Source organism: Theropithecus gelada, chromosome 9 (genome assembly GCF_003255815.1).
Source record: "Theropithecus gelada isolate Dixy chromosome 9, Tgel_1.0, whole genome shotgun sequence".
Lineage (NCBI taxonomy): Eukaryota > Metazoa > Chordata > Mammalia > Primates > Cercopithecidae > Theropithecus > Theropithecus gelada.
In genome coordinates, this window is record NC_037677.1 from 65,269,812 (window position 1) to 65,289,792 (window position 19,981).

Genomic DNA, 19,981 nt, shown 5'->3' on the forward strand with positions numbered 1-19,981 from the left:
TTTTTTTTTTTTTTTTTTTTTTTTTTTTTTTTTTTTTTTTTTTTGAGGCGGAGTCTCGCTCTGTCGCCCAGGCTGGAGTGCAGTGGCCAGATCTCAGCTCACTGCAAGCTCCGCCTCCTGGGTTTACGCCATTCTCCTGCCTCAGCCTCCCGAGTAGCTGGGACTACAAGCGCCCGCCACCTCGCCCGGCTAGTTTTTTGTATTTTTAGTAGAGACGGGGTTTCACCGTGTTAGCCAGGATGGTCTTGATCTCCTGACCTCGTGATCCGCCCGTCTCGGCCTCCCAAAGTGCTGGGATTACAGGCTTGAGCCACCGCGCCCGGCGTTTTTTGTATTTTTTAGTAGAGACGGGGTTTCACCGTGTTAGCCAGGATGGTCTCAATCTCCTAACCTTGTGATCCGCTCACCTCAGCCTCCCAAAGTGCTGGGATTACAGGCTTGAGCCACCGTGCCCAGCCAGGATGTAGGTAGTTTTTACTGTGATCTCTGTTCACTCCACAACGGGGCTCTGAGACATGGCTCTCTGCAAGGTGGGCCCTGGGCTCATGGGACAAGATGATCAGCTCCTTCCACAGGAAGATACTCTGAAGGGACCCAGAGCTTCCCAAGAATGCCTCCAACATCTACCCACAAGCAGCTAGGCAAAAATGGGCTTTGCTGGTAGAAGGAGACTGGAGCATTCAGATTATTCTCCTGCCTCTTGGATGGAGACCATCAGCATACCCAAAGCCTTTGCACTCATGAAACCTGTTTAAATGTGGTTTCCAAACACACTCAACTAGGAAACTCTTTCATGTAATCCCTACTTACATCCTACAGAACTAGTGTTTCTGCACCCTAGAACAATGCTATTAACTTCCTTGCACTTATATGTTGATTTTTTAATGACTTAAGAAAACTTGTTTCCAAGAAAAAAAAATACATGTAGTATGCTAACATTTATGTAAAAATGGAGGCAGATATGTCCATCCATATTATTTGTAGATTTATAAACTAGCTATGGAAGGATTAGAAAACTGGTCACTGCAGCCATTTCCAGAGAAAGGCAATCAGTGGCTGGGATAGGGAAACGAGAGACTTTTTCCTGTATACCCTTTCATACTATGTGAATGTGTTACAGAAGCAACCCATCAAGTGAAACTCAAATTAAAATAAAAGGTACTAAAAGTAATACATATGTAAAAATCAAAAACAGGTCAGACGCAGTGGCTCATGCCTGTAAGCCCAGCACTTTGGGAGACCGAGGCAGGCAGATCATGAGGTCAGGAGTTCAAGACCAGCCTGACCAACATGGTGAAACCGAGTCTCTACTAAAAATACAAAAATGAGCTGGGCTTGGTGGCAGGCACCTGTAGTCCCAGCTACTCAGGAGGCTGAGGCAGAAGAATCGCTTGAACTCTGGTGGCAGAGGTTGCAGTGAGCCAGGATCCCACCACTGCACTCCAGCCTGGGCAACAGAGCGAGACTTTCTCAAAAAAAAAAAAAAAAGAAGGCCGGGCGCGGTGGCTCAAGCCTGTAATCCCAGCACTTTGGGAGGCCGAGACGGGCGGATCACGAGGTCAGGAGATCGAGACCATCCTGGCTAACACAGTGAAACCCCGTCTCTACTAAAAATACAAAAACTTAGCCGGGCGAGGTGGCGGGCGCCTGTAGTCCCAGCTACTCGGGAGGCTGAGGCAGGAGAATGGCGTAAACCCGNTCCGCCCATCTCGGCCTCCCAAAGTGCTGGGATTACAGGCTTGAGCCACCGCGCCCGGCCTTACAATTTCATTCTTTTGCATGTGGAGATTGTTTACCCAGGACCATTTGTTGAAGAGACCCTCTATCCCCATTGTGTGTTCTCGGCACCCTCAGGGAAGATCAGTTGACTATATATGTGTGGGTTTATTTCTGGGCTCTCTATTCTGTTCCATTGCTGTATATATCTGTGTTTATGCTGGTACCACATGTTTTAATTACTTTATCTTTGTAATACATTTTGGTTTTGTTTGTGTGTGTACGGTTTTTTTGTTTTGTTTTGTTTTGAGATGGAATCTCACTCTGTGTAGTGGCCCAATCTCGGCTTACTATAACCTCTGCTTCCTGGGTTCAAGTGAGTCTGCTGCCTCAGCCTCCAAAGTAGCTGGATTACAGGCTCCCACTACCACGCCTGGCTAATTTTTGTATTTTTAGTAGAGACGGGGTTTTGCCATGTTGGCCAGGCTGGTCTCAAACTCCTGACCTCAGGTAATCCACCCGCCTTGGCCTCCCAAAGTGCTAGGATTATAGGCATGAGCCACCACGCCCGGCCTGTAATGTATTTTGAAATCAGGAAGTGTGATGCTTCAGGCTTTATTTTTTGTTGTTCTTTTTTCAGGCAGCCCCCAAGCCAGAGAGACTCCCAGTTGTGTTTTTCTTTCTCAAAGTCATTTCTGGCAGAGGCCAAGCGGGAGGATTGCTTGAGCCCAGGAGTTCAAGACCAGCTTTGGCAAAAAAGCAAGACCCTGTCTCTACAAAAAAATTAAAAATGAGCCGGGTGTGGTGGCACATACCTCTGGTCCCAGCTACTCGTGAGGCTGAGGTGGGAGGATCGCTTGAGCCCAGGAGATCAAGGCTGCAGTGAGCTGTCACTGCACTGTTGTACTCCAGCCTAGCTGACAGAACAAGACCCTGTCTCAAATAATAGTAATTGTTCTGGCTATTTTGGATCCTTTGAGAGTCCATATGAATTTTAGAATTGTTTTTCCTATTTGTGTAAAAAAGCTGTTGGGATTTTGATAGGGATTGCATTGAATCTGTAGCTCACTTTCGGTATTATGAACATGTAAAAAATACTAAGTCTCGGCCGGGCGCGGTGGCTCAAGCCTGTAACCCCAGCACTTTGGGAGGCCGAGACGGGCGGATCACGAGGTCAGGAGATCGAGACCATCCTGGCTAACACGGTGAAACCCCGTTTCTACTAAAAAATACGAAAAAATAGCCGGGCGAGGTGGCGGGCACCTGTAGTCCCAGCTACTCGGGAGGCTGAGGCAGGAGAATGGCGTGAACCCGGGAGGCGGAGCTTGCAGTGAGCCGAGATCGCGCCACTGCACTCCAGCCTGGGCGACAGAGCCAGACTCCGTCTCAAAAACAATAAATAAATAAAAAATAAAAAATACTAAGTCTCCCAATCCATGGATATGGGATCAAATTACTTCAACACAATAAAGGTCATATGTGAAAAGCCCACAGCTAACATCATACTCAACAGTGAAAAACTGAAGGCTTTTCCTCTAAGACTGGGAAGAAGACACAGATGCCCACTCTTGCCACCTTTTTTGTTTGTTTGTTTTTTGAGATGGAGTCTTGCTCTGTTGCCCAGGCTGGAGTGCAGTGGCGCGATTTTGGCTCACTGCAACCTCCGCCTCCCAGGTTCACATCATTCTCCTGCCTCAGCCTCCCAAGTAGCTGGGACTACCGATGCCCGCCACCACACCTGGCTACTTTTTTGTATTTTTAGCAGAGACGGGGTTTCACTGTGTTAGCCAGGATGGTCTCAATCTCCTGACCTCGTGATCCTCCCGCCCTGGCCTCCCAAAGTACTGGGATTACAGGCATGAGCCACTGCACCCGGCTCTTGCCACTTCTTTTCAACATATTACTGGAAGTCCTACCCAGAGGAATTAGGCAAGACAAACAAATAAAGGACATCCAGATCAGAAAAGAAGCAAAATCATCTCTGTTTGCAGATGACATGATCTTACATAGGAAACCCTAAAGACGCCACACACAAAAATTCTTAGAACTAATCAGTTCTGTAAAGTTACAGAACACACACTGAACATAAAATCAGTTGCATTTCTATACATTAACAATAAACTATCCAAAAAGGAAATTACAAAAACAGTCCTAGCTCACGCCTATAACTGCATCACTTTGGGAGGCCAAGGCGGGAGGATTGCTTGAGCCCAGGAGTTCAACACTAGCCTAGGCAACATGATGAAACACCATCTCTACTAAAAATACAAAAATTAGCCGGATGCGGTAGCACCTGCCTGTAGTCTCAGCTACTGGAGAGGCTGAGATGGGAGGATCACTTAAGCCTGGGAGGTCGAGGCTGCAGGGAGCCATGATCACACCACGGCACTCCAGCCTGGGCAACAGAGCCAGACCCTATCTCAAAAAAGGAAAAAAGAAAAAAAAAAAAAAGAAAGAAAGAAACAAAATGAAAACAATCCCATTGACAACATCACCAAAGGGAATAAAATACTTAGGAATAAACTTAACTAAGGAGGTGAAAGACAGGCATACTGAAAACTATAAACACTAATGAAAGAAATTAAAGAAGGCACACATAGATGTAAAGACATGCTGGTGTTTGTACTGTGCACTTTTCAAAGTGCTTGCATAGATGGTATCTTATTGGAGTCCGATGCCAAATCTGTGCAGTAAAAAGGGCACGCAGAATACTTGCCAATACATGAGGCAACCAAGGCCTCAAGAGGATTGGATGAGAAGCTGGTCACTTAGCTGCTTCTCATAGGATCTAGGGGTTAGATCCTAGGTGTCCTGCATGGCTCTTGAGGTCTTTCTCAGATGTCAGATCTGCCACTGAACAAGCACCATTGGCACTCTGGTAGGCCCATGGGGGTATACACCACCCTTCCAAGGCGCCACCATTCCAGACAACCATTGATGAAAGATAATGCATACTTCAGGCTGGGAAGTATCTACCATATATATCATGTAAACAGGATTATAAATATAATCACATACATGCACTTTATTACATAATACTCTTCAGTGGCCTCAGGCTCAGACGCATGAGTAGAGTACTCAGGGCCCATTCCACGTCAGCCCCTCTGCAGGCCCTTTGTGCCAACGCCCACCTCCCATTCCATGCTCCAGCTGCACCCAGAAGCTTGTGGTTCCCCATGTGGGTTATACAACTGGGACACATGCCCCCCACTCTCAACTTAAAATGTGCTTCTCACTACGCTAACATCTACTTATTCTGCGTATCTTAGTTTAGGCATCACTTCCTCCAGGAAGTCTTCCTTGGATACACAAACACATATGCATGGGATTCTTGATCAGCTATCCTTTTATTGCTCCCTATAACTGTGTATCACTTATTCATCCATCTGGTCACTAGACTATGAGCTCCTTGAGGTCAGGGCATGAGCCTTTTGCCCCTCTGTATGGACCAACTGGTCAGGCTGGGCACCGGGTAAATACTCAATGCATACCTAACAAATGACTGCGAGCGCAAGGGAAGCCCAGCATGGTGCAGTGCTTCAACAACTGTGTAGCTTCAGATGCTTGGTGAAGGGGGAATGGCATTAGAGAATCAAGATGTCTGGGCAGTACTAAGAGGAAGGTATATCTCCCCGTTTGTGGAAAATAAATTAAGCACCTTCAGTGTGAGCTTCTGTCTATTCTTCCTGGGGCCTCCTGACACAGATGACTGGGAGGCTGACCTAGGTGAGGCCAGGGCCAAGCTAGGTGGGAAGGCTTAGCCAGCCAACAGAGTCAAAGTGAGCAGGAAGCCGTTCACATCTAAAGAACTAGAGGCCCAGAGACATGAGAGGATAGGCTGGGGGGCTCCCAGCAACTTAGCAGCAGGGTTGGTTGCAAACTCAGGCATCAGAATCCCAGTACAGGCTCCTTCTCCAGCACCAGGCACCCCTTGGGACCTGGCTGAGGCACAGGACAACACACGGCTGTGGACGTGACCAGCACTAAGCAGGCAGGACAGGACAGAAGGGTAGGACAGAAGGACAGACAGAGGTCTTGAACATAAGTATATGCCAGGCAAGCAATTATTAGCACAGGCCTTAACAGAGACAGGTTTGTCTAGTGAACAAGAATCCAGAGACCCATTCTCTTCTCCCTCCATGCTGGAAACTGCCTTGTGTTTGTTGTTTTCCTGATGCTGACTCTGAACCAGGCACAGGCTGAAGGCTCTCAGGTACTTATCTTCAAAACAACCTGCAAAGGGCCTATTGTGTCCTCATTTGTACCCATGTAGACAATGGAGCTGAGAGGGGTTAAGTAACTAGCTCAAGGACATACAGCTCATAAATGGTAGTGCAAAAAATTGAACTCAAGGGTGGGGCACGGTGGCTCATGCCTGTAATCCCAGCACTTTGGGAGGCTGAGGTGGGCGGATCACAAGGTCAAGAGATTGAGACCATCCTGGCTAATGCAGTGAAACCCCGTCTCTACTAAAAATACAAAAAATTAGCCTGGCGTGGTGGCATGCGCCTGTAATCCCAGTTACTCAGGAGGCTGAGGCAGGAGAATCGCTTGAACCCAGGAGGTGGAGGTTTCAGTGAGCCAAGATCGCACCACTGCACCCTAGCCTGGGCGACGAGCAAGACTCCATGCAAAGAAAAAAAAAATTGAACTCAAATTTTCTTCACTAACCACAGTGGTTCTGGGTCATCTGGAAACTTTAAGCTACAGTTTTCAGTGACTCCTCAAGTCTCAGTTTTGCTGCCTGTAACTGAAAATAATTTTGCACTGGTACTTTTCAGTAGGAATGCGTGTAAGGGCCGGGCGCAGTGGCTCAAGCCTGTAATCCCAGCACTTTGGGAGGCCGAGACGGGCGGATCACGAGGTCAGGAGTTCGAGACCATCCTGGCTAACACGGTGAAACCCCGTCTCTACTAAAAAATACAAAAAACTAGCCGGGCGAGGTGGTGGGCGCCTGTAGTCCCAGCTACTTGGGAGGCTGAGGCAAGAGAATGGCGTAAAAACCCGGGAGGCGGAGCTTGCAATGAGCTGAGATCCGGCCACTGCACTCCAGCCTGGGCGACACAGCGAGACTCCGTCTCAAAAAAAAAAAAAAAAAAAAGGAATGCGTGTAAGGGGAAGGATATTAAAAAGGCCCAATGCATGATAGAATGAGAAGGTAGGTGACTTATGTGTTAAAAAACAGGCCAGGCACGGTGACTCATGCCTGTAATCCCAGCACTTTAGGAAGCAAAGGCAGGACTGTTCACACCTAGAGAACTAGAGGCCCAGAGAAGTGAGAGCCCAAGAGTTCAAGACCAGCCTGGGCAACACAGGGATACTCCATCTCTACAAAAAATAAAAATAAATTAGCCAAATGTGGTGGTGGGTGCCTGTAGTCCCAGCTGCTCAGGAGACTGACACAGGAGGATCACTTTAGCCCAGGAGTTCAAGGCTGCAGTGAGCTATGATTGCACCACTGCACTCTAGCCTGCATGACAGAATGAAACCCTGTATCTAAAAAATAATAATAAAGCCAGCCGGGCGTGGTGGCTCATGCCTGTAATCACAGCACTTTGGGAGGCCGAGGCGGGCAGATCACTTGAGGTCAGGAGTTCGAGACCAGCCTGGCCAACATGGTGAAACCCTGTCTCTACTAAAAATACAAAAATTACCCAGGCATGGCAGCGGGTGCCTGTAATCCCAGCTACTCAGGAGGCTGAGGCAGGAGAATTGCTTAAACCCAGGAGGTGGAGGCTACAGTGAGCTGAGATCGTGCCACTGCACTCCAGCCTGAACAACAGAGCAAGACTCCGTCTCTAAATAAATAAATAAATAAATAAATAAATAAATAATAAAGCTTGGCCGGGTATGGTGGCTCATGCCTACAAGCCCAGCACTTTGGGAGGCCAAGGCAGATGGATCACTTGAGGTTGTGAATTTGAGACCAGCCTGGCCAACATGGAGAAACCCCATCTCTACTAAAAATACAAAATTAGCCGGGTGTAGTGGCAGACACCTGTAATCACAGCTACTTGGGAGGCTAAGGCATGAGAATCACCAGAACCCTGGAGGCAGAGGTTGTAGTGAGCTGAGAGTGCACCACTGCACTCCAGCCTGGGTGACAGTGCGAGACTCTGTCTCAAAAAAAAAAAAAGAAAAAAAGGAAAAAAAAATTCAGAATAGTGGTTATTTCTGAGGATTGAGGCACAGCTGACCGGGAAAGGAACTTTCTGGGGTAATGATAATGTTCTAATCCTGCTAGGAATGTGGGTTACACACACGTATGCATTTGAAATTTTTATCAAATAGTAAACTTAAGATGTGTGCATTTCCCTAAATATAAACTTCACCTACAAAATTCCATTAGGTATGAAGTGCTACAAGATGCCCTACTGTCATTCAAGGTAGGACTTCAAAAATAAGACAGAATAGGAATCAGACCACTCCCTTGCCTCACCATTTATAATACACTTCCCCACACCATTCCCTAAGTCACAGAACAAATAAGAACAGTGGTCCAGAGACTTGCCCAATTCTTGCAGCATCAGGCACTGAGTACCCTAGCACTGTTCTTCCTCTCCCAAACCAGATCCCAGGACAGATTCTGAAACCAGTCAACATCTAGCATTAGTGCAGATACTACACTCTACACTCCTAGAGTACTTGCAATTTTGCCTCAATATCTCTCTGTGATTGGAAGGCCATGCTCAGAGGGGTTTGGGGGATCAGGTAGGAGGAGCATGAGGAGAGGTGGAAGATCCTCCCATCACTTCCCTTCGGCCAACCCAACGTGCCTGATCTTCAGCACCTCCCAAAGAACAAAGAACTCCTGCCTAACTAAAGGCAGAACCTGTAGTACCCAGAGGAGTCACTGTGGGATAGAGAAGATTGTGTGAACCAGCTTGGTTCCCACATGGCCTCCCACTCAGCTATCCTCCCACTCAGCTATCCCCTCTTGAACTGGATGTGGAAAAAGAGCCTGACTCTATTTCCCTCTAGCAGAGGCAAGTCTGAATGAAAGATGCATTAAAACACAGAAGTGGGCCGGTCATCCCAGCACTTTGGGAGGCCAAGGCGGATGAATCACCTGAGGTCAGGAGTTCCAGACCAGCCTGACCAACATGGAGAAACCCCATCTCTACTAAAATTACAAAAAAACTTAGCTGGGCATGGTGACACGCGCCTGTAGTCCCGGCTACTCAGGAGGCTGATACAGGAGAATCCCTTGAATTCAGGATTCGGAGGCGGAGGTTGCAGTGAGCTGAGATCGCACCACTGCACTCCAGCCTGGGCGACAGACTAAGACTCCATCTCAAAAAACAAAAACAAAAACAAAAAACACAGAAGCAGGGGTTATGGCGATTATGATGGCGGGGATAATAAAGTTATTATTTATTGTGAGTTCTTGAATGGTGATTCATTTGGGCGAGGTGGCTCATGCCTGTAATCCCAGCACTTTGAGAGGCAGAGGCAGGAGGATTGCTTGAGGCCAGGAGTCTGAGACTAACCTGGACAACATAGTGAGCAAGACCTGCCTCTACTGAAAAAAAAATTTTTTTTAATTAGCTAGGCATGGTGGCGCGCATATGTGTTCCCAGCCACATAAGAGGCTGAGGTAGGACAATCATTTGCACCCAGGAGGTTGAAGCTGCAGTGACCCATGATTGTACCACTACACTCCAGCCTGAGTCAGAGAGCAAGACTGTCTCAAAACAAAACAAAACACACAGAAACACCTAGAACAGTACCTGGCTCATGAATGAATTCATGAAGCAAGTATTTAAAAAGAGCCACCAGCACTTGGTGCTTTTTTTTTTTTTTAAAAGACAGTCTCATTCTGTTGCCCAGGCTGGAATGCAGTGGCACAATCTCCACTCACTGCAACCTCTGCCTCCCGCGTTCTCCTGCCTTAGCCTCCCAAGTAGCTGGGATTACAGGCACGTGCCACCATGCCGGGCTAATTTTTCTATTTTTAATAGAGACGGGGTTTCACCACGTTGGCCAGGCTGGTCTCAAACTCCTGACCTCAAGTGATCCCCCTGCCTCAGCCACCTAAAGTGCTGGGATTACAGGCAAGAGCCACCAGGCATGGCCTGGGGCATTTTTATTCAGTGAGAAAAGATGAAAGGCCCTGCTGGGGGGTGACAGGGTGGAGACACCCCAGCTATAAATTTCAGGAGAAGGGAACAAACTTGTTTGGCCAAGTGGCCACCAACCGTTAATCTTTCCTGTCCCACTAGGTGCATTCTCAGAGTAGCAACAGATTCTTCCAAACAAATACAGGTGTCCCACCTCCCTGTAGTACCTCCTTCCCCAGTGGCTCAGCTGGTTAGGCAGCAGTCTCCCTCCAGCTTCCAGAACTCACTCTTTCATTTGTTAATGCCCCTGGCTAATGAAAAACAGAAAACAAAACAGGTGGCTCACACTGGTAATCCCAGCACTTTGAAAGGAAGGCCGATGGGGGAGGATCCCTCGGACCCAGCAGTTAGAGACCAGCCTGGGAATCAGAGCAAGGCCTCGTCTCCACTTAAAAAAAAAAAGAAAAAAAAAGAAAAATACAACATTTGAGGACTGGAGTACAAAAGCAGAGTTAGCCCCTTATTAATCAAGCTAAAGATCCAATGTCTCTCTTTTTATAGAAATAATCTCTGTCTGGAAACTATTTTTCTTACCAGAGGAAAGGTAAGGCAGAGAGAATGAAGATGGAGAGAAAAGGCACAAAACCTGGAGAAAACATAAACCTCTGCATGACTTAAGTTCAGGTCTGCACCTGGGGCTCCAGTCACTCCAGTGTGCTTGGCTAGGGTGCTCCCTCCTTGTACCTTATAGGTCCCAGGTCCATAAGTTCAGAAGGACCCAAGGCAGTACAGCTGGACTTATAAAGCTGAACGCCATCCCTCTCTCCCTGCATTTTCTGCCTGAGCTAGCCAGTAATATGTCCTATACCCTAATGCTTTTACGCAGCAGTAAACTAGCCTTTAAAAAAACATCTAACCAGGCACAGTGGCTCATGCCTCTAATCTCAGCACTTTGGGAGGCCGCTGTGGGCGGATCACCTGAGTCAGGAGTTCAAGACCAGCATGGCCAACATGGTGAAACCCCATCTCTACTAAAAATACAAAAATTAGCCGGGCATGGTGGCGGGCACCTGTAATCCCAGCTACCGGGATGCTGAGGCAGGCGAATCGCATGAACCCAGGAGGTGAAGGTTGCGGTGAGCCAAGATCGCGCCATTGCACTCCAGCCGGGGCAACAAGGGTGAAACACCGTCTCAAAAATAAACAAACAAACAAACAATCTATAGCAAAGAGATCAGATTGACTCTTTGTGTCCTTTTCTAGCATTTTGCTCTTTCCCACAAAATAACAGTGAGAATGGAGCAACAACCTGCAATAGTCCACAGTAGCTCTTTCTCCACCCTCCTGGAAGCCAGCGCTGCAAGAGCAAGAGAGCAAGCCGACCCAAACTTTCATTTCCTTTTGGGGAAAGCAGCTTCTCCTTCCTTCGCCACCCTCCAGGACTCTAAGGTAGCCCAAGAGCTGCCCCTTCTCCTCCCTAGATACGCACCTAGGGACCCCAAGTTAGACCAGAAATTGGCAATTAGCAACACTATTCAAAGCAAAAGCATCCCCTTTGTCCCCCAGGTGTACCCATCACTCAGCATCAAATAAGATCTTTCTCCGTTTTGCTCCTCAAAATGTCCTAATGGGTGGCTTTGTCCAAATCCCAGCTAAATATTCAAATTTTTATCAGGACTTGTTAACAACTTCAAAATCTGTCCTTGCCATGGTTAGGGCTTAAACAAAGAAATAAAAATATTATAAAGAACAAAAATCGCCAGACACGGTGGCTCACGTCTGTAATCCCAGCACTTTGGGAGGCTGAGGTGGGCAGATCACTTGAGGTCAGCAGTTTGAGACCAGCCTGGCCAACATGGTGAAATCCCATCTCTACTAAAAATACAAAAATTAGCCAGGTATGGTGGCAGGCACCTAAAGTCCCAGCTACCCCAGAGGCCGAGGCAGGAGAAGCACTTGAACCCAGGAGGTGGAGGTTGCAGTGAGCCAAGATTGTACCACTGCACTCCAGTCTCAGCAACAGAGAGACTCTGTCAAAAAAAAAAAAAAAAAAATTAAAATTAAATTTAAAAACCTCAAAATCATTCCTGCCAGGAGACCCAAGTCAAGGGTGATGACCCAGGGGAAGTCCACTGTGTTGCACACCCCATAGAATACAGTGTCCACGTGCATCCTAAGTTGTGCTACGAGGCAGCATTACCTACTGGGCAGAAGAGAATGGGAGCAATAGGTGACGTGTGCTGCATATTTCAGATGGCAGTAAACAGTACCAACATAGACACCAGCATTTAACACTGCTCACTGGGGCATTAGCAGCGGCCCGTGACTTAGCACAAACCCTCTCTTATTTCACCCCCAGGTCTAGACCCCCCGCCCTGCATCCCACTCCCTCTCTGCAATATGCTCTATGCTCACCCTTTGAAAACGGGGACCTGAGAATGTAACCACTAATTCAAACTAGAAAAACTGAGGATGCAGAACTGAAAAGAGTTTTTCATCGAGCCTGTCTGAAAGACCTCTTCGCTCGTATTTTGGCTTGGCTACTTGGTTCACTGTTCTCAGAGCCAGAAACCTATTTTCTTCACTCCACTCCTGCAAGTAAAAGGAGAAGAAATGTGTATATGTGGTTTTGCAGTGAGCTCTTAAGAAAAACGGGAGTGGGGAGGAGAGGGAACAGACAGCATGGAGTGAGAAGTGAAGGTTTAAAGCACTGGCTGCTGGGATGTGGTAATACCATCTCTGAATGGATGATACACAGTTATAGGTCAGTCAGGTGCTTGCTTCTTACTGCCATGTTTCTTCTTTCTTCTTTCTTCCTCCTCCTCCTTCTTCCTCTTCCTCCTCTTCCTCTTCTTCCTCTTCCTCCTCTTCCTCTTCTTCCTCTTCCTCTTCTTCTTTTTTCTTTTTGAGATGGGGTTTCACTCTTGTCACCCAGGCTGGAGTGCAATGGCACTATCTCGGCTCGCTGCAACCTCCACCTCCCGGATTCAAGCGATTCTCCTGCCTCAGCCTCCCAAGTAGCTGGGATTACAGGCGCCCACCACCACGCCCCGGCTAATTTTTGTATTTTTAGTAGAAGCGGGGTTTCATCATGTTAGCCAGACTGGTCTTGAACTCCTGAGGGGTTTCAGAATGTTAGCCAGGCTGGTCTCTAACTCCTGAACGCAGGTGATCCACTCGCCTCGGCCTCTCAAAGTGCTGGGATTACACAGTGCCACCGCGCCTGGCCAAACAAATGTTTTTTATTTGCGGCTCCTTCTCCTCGGATGGAAGAGGATGATTTATGGACTAACACAGAGTGGTTCCTTGGTAAGAATGAAAATTAAGCGCTGAACAACTGGTGACTTGTCAACACACCATCAAATGGCCTTTGCAGCCTCACATAAATGCAGACAAGAACCAGGCTGTTACAGGGAACTGACACACCTGCCTGGGTTTAATGCCCAGAGTCAGAGACCGCTCACGGGTGCAGTGGTTTAGTTTCTCGAATGAGAAGCTATTTTATAAAGGCAAAAAGCTGCTGTTGTCTAACAAACAGCTAAGTGTGAAAAGACTGTGAAGGTGGAATCCTGTCTATTCAGCTAAAGGGACGAGACGCTACTTATTTGTTTTCCCCAAGAAGTTAACGACCCCAAAGCTGCTAGGTCCCGACCCAAGACCACCACACCGCAGGACGTGAAAAGCAGAATGCCGTCCGCTGCCGATCTGTAGTTAAATTAATAATAAAGCAGCCAGATTTGGTAAACTCTGGCCATTCCCCTGGGGTACCCTTCCTAACCGCCCCGGTGGAGCCTAGACAGTGGCCGCTAGCCCAAAGCCTCTCTATCCAGAGCATCACTTTTCTAAGCAGAAAGTTCCTTCTGTGCACTCCACGGGCTTTAAGAGTCGAGGAACGGACGCAGCCCGGAGCCAGTCCTAGCAGCGGCCAGGCACACCTTGGGGACTATAGCTGCAGTGTCCAAGCGGGAGGGAACGTCTCCGGGGCGTTTTGGCCCCCCGACCAGCCGCCCAACCGCAGCCCCGGGGCTCTCAGAGCGGCGCCTAGCCTCTGTGGTAGAAGACCGGGCCGCGCTCGCCCCTGTAGAGCGGAGCTCGGAGCCCACAGCTGGCGCGGGACGCCCCTCCCCTCCGGGTCCCGCACTCACCCACCGCCCTGATGCGGAAGCCGCGCGGCGGCCGTAGCGCCCGGTGCCGCCAGGCATCGCGCAGCACCTGCAGGCAGGCGGGGGGCGCGCGCACCAGCAGCACCCCGCGCCGCAGCCAGCCCTGGAAAGCCAGCCGCGAGGCGGCGCGCACCAGCCGCGCGTTCCAGAAGCAGCGCGCGTTGGCGCGACGGAAGGCGCGGAACACCGCGCGCCCGCCGGGCTCCTCCGCAGCCCCCGCGGCCTTCTGCGCCTCCAGCCGGCACAGCACCAGCGCCAGCGAGCCCGGCGCCAGCTGCACGGGCCGGGCCATGCTTTCGCGGACGGCCGGGAGCCCACGACCCAGGGCCTCGGGGAGCGCGGCGGCTGGGACGCAGCTCCCTTGGTGGGAGGATCGGCCGACTGCGCGCGGTGCTGGCTGCCGGGGGAACGGAGCTCCAGGGGGCGGGGCCGACTGCGCCTGGCGGGCCGGGGGTGGGGCGGCCGCGCTTTGGCCGGCCCAGAGCTCTGGAGGGGATTCCAGAGCCCAGCGTTCGGCTTCGTTCTCCACACCCGAGCGCAAAACGGACCCCTGGCGACGCCCTCGACTTCCAGCCGCCTCGAGGTCCCGAGCTCCCCTTCCCCTAGGGGCGCGCTCTGAGGCTTTTCCAAGTCCTGGGGCTTCCCGCAGCTCCCGGAGAGCCTGACTGCGTCCATCCTCTATGCGAACTGCAGGGCCAGGAGTCCCCAGGGCCGCTAGACTCGCCTTCGACCTGGCTTTGGGGCGGTTCCAAGTTAGCGGCCACGAGGAATCAGCGGGGCCCTGGGAGGTGTGGGGGGTGAGCAGGAAACCTAGGTTTGAGTCTCAGTTCTGCGCCTAAGCTAGTTGTTTGTTTCTATTTTTGTTTTTTGAGGCGGGTCTCGCTGTGTTGCCCAGGCTGGAGTGCAGTGGCTATTCACTGAGTTCTGGGCTCAAGCGATCCTCTTGCCTCAGCTTCCCGAGTTGGGACTACAGGCACTCGCCACAGCGCCTGGCCTGCTCCTAACCTGTTCATTCAAGTTATTTCCCTTCTCTGGGCCTCAGAAATGTCCCAGCTACTATTTCACAGGATAATAAACTGAGGACCCTTTCATCCATGACTTTTTTTTTTTTTTTTTTTTTTTGAGGCGGAGTCTCACTCTGACGCCCAGACTGGAGTGCAGTGGCGCGACCTCGGCTCACTGCAAGCTCTGCCTCCCGGGTTTACACCATTCTCCCTCCTCAGCCTCCTGAGTAGCTGGGACTACAGGAGCCTGCCACCACGCCCGGCTAATTTTTTGTATTGTTAGTAGAGATGGGGTTTCACCGTGTTAGCCAAGATGGTCTCGATCTCCTGACCTCGTGATCCGCCCACCTCGGCCTCCCAAAGTGCTGGGATTACAGGCGTGAGCCACTACGCCCGGCCTCATCCGTGACTTTCCGAAGTTCTAAGGAGAACTTCAGTTCTGACGTTCAAAGGGAGAGCTTGTGACGTGTGGCGGCAGAATGTGACCGGTGCCTCAAAGCAGTGAGGGCCAATTCAGACTGAGGACCCAGACTAAGGCCCAGCAGGAGGGCTCCTTGAAAAAAAAACCCATTTGAAAACACAACATGGTAAAAGAAGAGGAAGGGGCCAGGCGCTGTGGCTCACGCCTGTAATCCCAGCACTTTGGGAGGCCGACGTGGGCAGATCACGAGGTCAGGAGATCGAGACCAGCCTGACCTACAAGGTGAAACTCCGTCTCTACTAAACATACAAAAATTAGCCGGGTGTGGTGGCGGGCTCCTGTAATCCCAGCTACTCAGGAGGCTGAGGCAGGAGAATTGCTTAAACCCAGGAGGCGGAGGTTGCAGTGAGCCGAGATTGTGCCACTGTACTCCAGCCTGGGTGACAGAGCAAGACTCTCGGGAAAAAAAAAAAAAAGAAGAGGAAGGGCATTGTGCTTGGTACAAGAACACAGTACTGTGAGGGAGGAGAGGTGCTTGGCAAAATCTAGGAGTCATTCCAGACTTCCCACTCCCTCAGCTCATCAGTCCTTAATAACAGCTATAAAAATGGAGATAATTTATACCCTGTCCCCAGTGAGCACACAATAAATGATAGATAATAACAATAGCTAACATTTATTGAACACTGTATTCTGGGGGCATTAATTTTATGACTCTGTGTCTACTTTTTTTTTGAGACTGTATCACCCATGCTGTGCCACCTATACTAGAGTGCAGTGGCGAGGCTCACTGCAGCTTGGTCCTCCGGGTTCAAGTGTCCTCCCACCTCAGCCTCCGGAGTACCTGGGACCACAGGTACATGCCACCTCAGCCGGCTAATATTTGTATTTTTGGTAGAGAGGAGGTTTCACCATATTGCCCAGGCTGGTCTCGAACTCCTGAGTTCAAGCGATCCACACACCTTGGCCTCCTAAAGTGTTGGGATTACAGGCATGAGCCATCATGCCTGCCAACTCTGTGTTTACTATTAATATTATTATCCCTGGTTGTTTTGTTTTATTCTTACAGATGAGGGAATTGCAGCTAGTTGGATTAAGAAGTGTTTCCCAGTCACACAGGTAGTAAGACATGTACTCAGACAACTGCCAAGTAAGGCTTCCCTATGACAAATAAGTCTGGCTTCACTTTCAATGCAAATAATCATGTGAACCTGAGACCACCAGCTAACATCTGAATTCTGATTCTGAGGTGGATGGATGGATGCAGCCCATAGGACAAATGCAGTGAACTCCTACGCCTGTATACTGTCACAAGGGTTAAAGCTTCTCTTCTGGGTTCTATCATGGCTCTCATCTTGCTGGATCAAGGGTGGTCTTCCTGTGTCCCCATGCTGGAGAATTGTGACTTTGGGCTCAATATCTGTAGCATCTAGTACAGCGTCTTTCCCATCATAATAAGATCGGTGGTAATTTCCATTTACTCTCAGTTCACTTTGTGCCTAGACCTGTACTAAGGAATTTTACTTATGTGAACTAATTTTATCCAAGAATTAGTCCTCCGAAAGGGATAATATTATTAAGCCACGACTTCCCCAAGAGAAACGAAAGCTTAGTGAGTTTAGGCAACTTGCCCGTGAAGACAAAACTACTAGAGGGTGAGGAGGTGATCCCAGTGTCTTCTTGCCTGATGAGGCAAGGCCATACCCTGACTTATTGGACTGTGGCCTGGTGTGAGAAGTTCTGAGTGTGATTCTTTCTCCTAAGAATTTGAATTGGAAATACACAGAAACAATAAAGCCTTGTTAGCAGGGGCTATAGCTGCAAGGATGCTGCAAGGTAGAATCTAGCTACGAGGTTTCATGACCTGAAATTATTAGGTAGAACTGTCTTAAGCATTGGAACCTTTTGTTCAGATGTATGAAATTCCTTTTTGTTTTTTTTTAGTTTTTTTTTTGAGACAAAGTCTCACTTTGTCACCCAGGCTGGAGTGCAGTGGCACCATCTCTGCCCGTTTTAACTTCAACGTCCTGAGCTCAAGCAATCCTCCCACCTCAACCTCCTGAGTAACTGGGACTACAGGTGTACACTACAACGCCTAGCTAATTTTTTTGCGTTTTTTGTAGAGATGGAGTTTTGTCGTGTTGCCCAGGCTGGTCTCAAACTGCTGAGCTCAAGCAATCCGCCTGCCTCGGCCTCCCAAAGTTCTGGGATTACAGGCATGAGCCACTGTGCCCAGCTGAAATTCCCCTTATCATTTTACTTAAGCTAGTTCAATTAACAGTCCAATTAACAAAAGAAGGAGGAGAGAATTGAAGGAGAAAAATTTTAAACTACAGCCAAATACTTAGCCATTTTTTCCCTAAAGGGTCAGTTATTTCCTGGATATCCCCAAGCTCCTACAAAATGGAGCATGTCTTAAAAGTTAAATGGGAAGCTGTGGGCCTCTAACCTGAATGGTTTTGTGTTACATGCATAACTACAGAAACAGAAATTATTATTATTATTATTATTATTATTTTTGAGATGGAGTCGATGGAGTCTCACTGTGTCGCCCACAGTGGAGTGCAATGGTGCAATCTCGGCTCACTGCAACCTCCACCTCCCAGGTTCAAGCGATTCTCCTGTCTCAGCCTCTCGAGTAGCTGGGATTACAGGCGCCTGCCACTACGCCCAGCTAATTTTGGTATTTTTAGTAGAGACGGTGTTTCACCATGTTGGTCAGGCTGGTCTCGAACTCCCGACCTCAGGTGACCCGCCCGCCTCGGCCTTTGAAAGTGCTGGGATTACAGGTGTGAGCCACCATGCCTGGCTGAAAAACAGAAATTCTTAAGGCCTTTCCATCTTTGTGGTCTCTGCAGATCAGACAAAGAAGCATATAACAAGAATTAGTATCATTCTTCATTTAAAAAGGCACATGAGTGGTCAAGTAATATTGAAACTAAAAAATTTCATGATGGAATTATTTTTTATCTTATATTTGCAATGGTCTCTGTATGCCTGAGAAATAGAGAGTATTCATTTTTTGTTGTTGTATTTTGAGACAGAGTCTCGCTTTGTTGCCCAGGCTGGAGTGCAGTGGCACGATCTTGACTTACTGCAACCTCCGCCTCCCGCGTTTAAGCGATTCTACCTCAGCCTCCCGAGTAGCTGGGATTACAGGAGCCCGCCACTGTGCCCAGCTAATTTTTGTATTTTTAGTAGAGACTGGGTTTCACCATGTTGCCCAGGCTGGTCTTGAACTCCTGACCTCAAGTAATCTGCCCGCCTCTGCCTCCCAAAGTGCTGGGATTACAGGCATGAGCCACTGCTCCCAGCCGAGTATTCTAATCATTATGTAAAATCCAAGTAGAGATTCTACTATGTAGTCACTAAAAAGTTTGAGGCCAGGCACTGTGGCTTATGCCTGTAATCCCAGCACTTTGGGAGGCCGAGGCAGACGGATCACCTGAGGCCAGAAGTTCAAGACCAACCTGGCTAATGTGGTGAAACTGCATCTCTACTAAAGATACAAAAATTAGCCTGGTGTGGTGGCAGGCACCTCTAGTCCCAGCTACTCGGGAGGCTGAGGCAGGAGAGTCACTTGAACCTGGGAGACAGAGGTTGCAGTGAGCCAAAATTGCACCACTGCACTCCACCCTGGGCGACAGAGTGAGACTCTGTCTCAAAAAAAAAAAAAAAAAAGAGAAAGAAAAGAAAAGTTTGAAAGCTGGATGCTGTGGTAGTCCCAGCTACTCAGGAGGCTGAGGCGGGAGGATGGCTTGAACCCTGGAGTTCCAAAATGAAGTGATATGACCACATCTGTGAATAGCCCCTGCACTCCAGCCTGGGCAATACGGCAAAACTCCCTCTCAAAAGAAATAAAAGTAAGGCCTGGTGCAATGGCTCATGCCTATAAGCCTAGCACTTTGGGAGGCTGAGGCAGGAGGATCATTTGAGCTCAGGAGTTCAAGACCAGCCTGGATAATACAGCAAGACTCCATCTCTACTTATAAAATAAAAAATTTAAGTTTAAATTTTTTAAAAGTTATTTAAAAACATGTATCAGGACATTAAGAGATTAGCTTTGATCATTTTGAGAATGACTGTCCATGTTGAGTTTGACTGTCCAATTTATTCCCTCCAGAGTAATTTATAAAAATTTACTTCCCTCCTATTTCCACATGATCTCTCTCTTGCCCATCTCATCAGGCCTGAAATCCCTGCCCAGACAGCTCCAGCCGAGGAAAGGAGATGTCTCCAAAGTCCACTTTTAAGGGTACATACAGCCGGGCACAGTGGCTCATGCCTGTAATCCCAACACTTTGGGAGGCCAAGGTGGGTAGATCATGAGGTCAGGAGTTCAAGACCAGCCTGGCCAAGATGGTAAAACCCTGTCTCTAGTAAAAAATACAAAAAATTAGCCAGGCGTGGTGGCAGGCACCTGTAATCCCAGCTACTCAGGAGGCTGAGGCAGAGAATTGCTTGAACCCGGGTGGCAGAGGTTGCAGTGAGCCAAGATCGCACCACTGCCCTTCAGGCGGGGATCAGGCAAGACTCCATCTCAAAAAAAAAAAAGGGTACATACATTGCCTTTCCCATTATCACATTATTTGTGAAGATTTATTTAGCTCACCCAAT

The 19,981-nt window shown here is 48.7% G+C and overlaps 1 protein-coding gene across 4 annotated transcripts in view; it reads right to left on the minus strand.

Moving 5' to 3' along the window:
• The window catches only part of STOX1 (storkhead box 1), a 69,490-nt gene extending 55,178 nt beyond the window's left edge, over positions 1-14,312 (minus strand). For 3 of the 4 annotated variants that reach the window (XM_025395923.1, XM_025395924.1, XM_025395921.1), the window contains exon 1: positions 13,922-14,312. In XM_025395923.1, coding sequence (XP_025251708.1) covers positions 13,922-14,231 — 310 coding nt within the window. In that variant the 5' untranslated portion in view covers positions 14,232-14,312. The remainder of the gene's footprint in view (positions 1-13,921) is intronic. The other variant, XM_025395925.1, reaches the window with a different exon arrangement.
• Between the last annotated feature and the right edge of the window lie 5,669 nt (positions 14,313-19,981).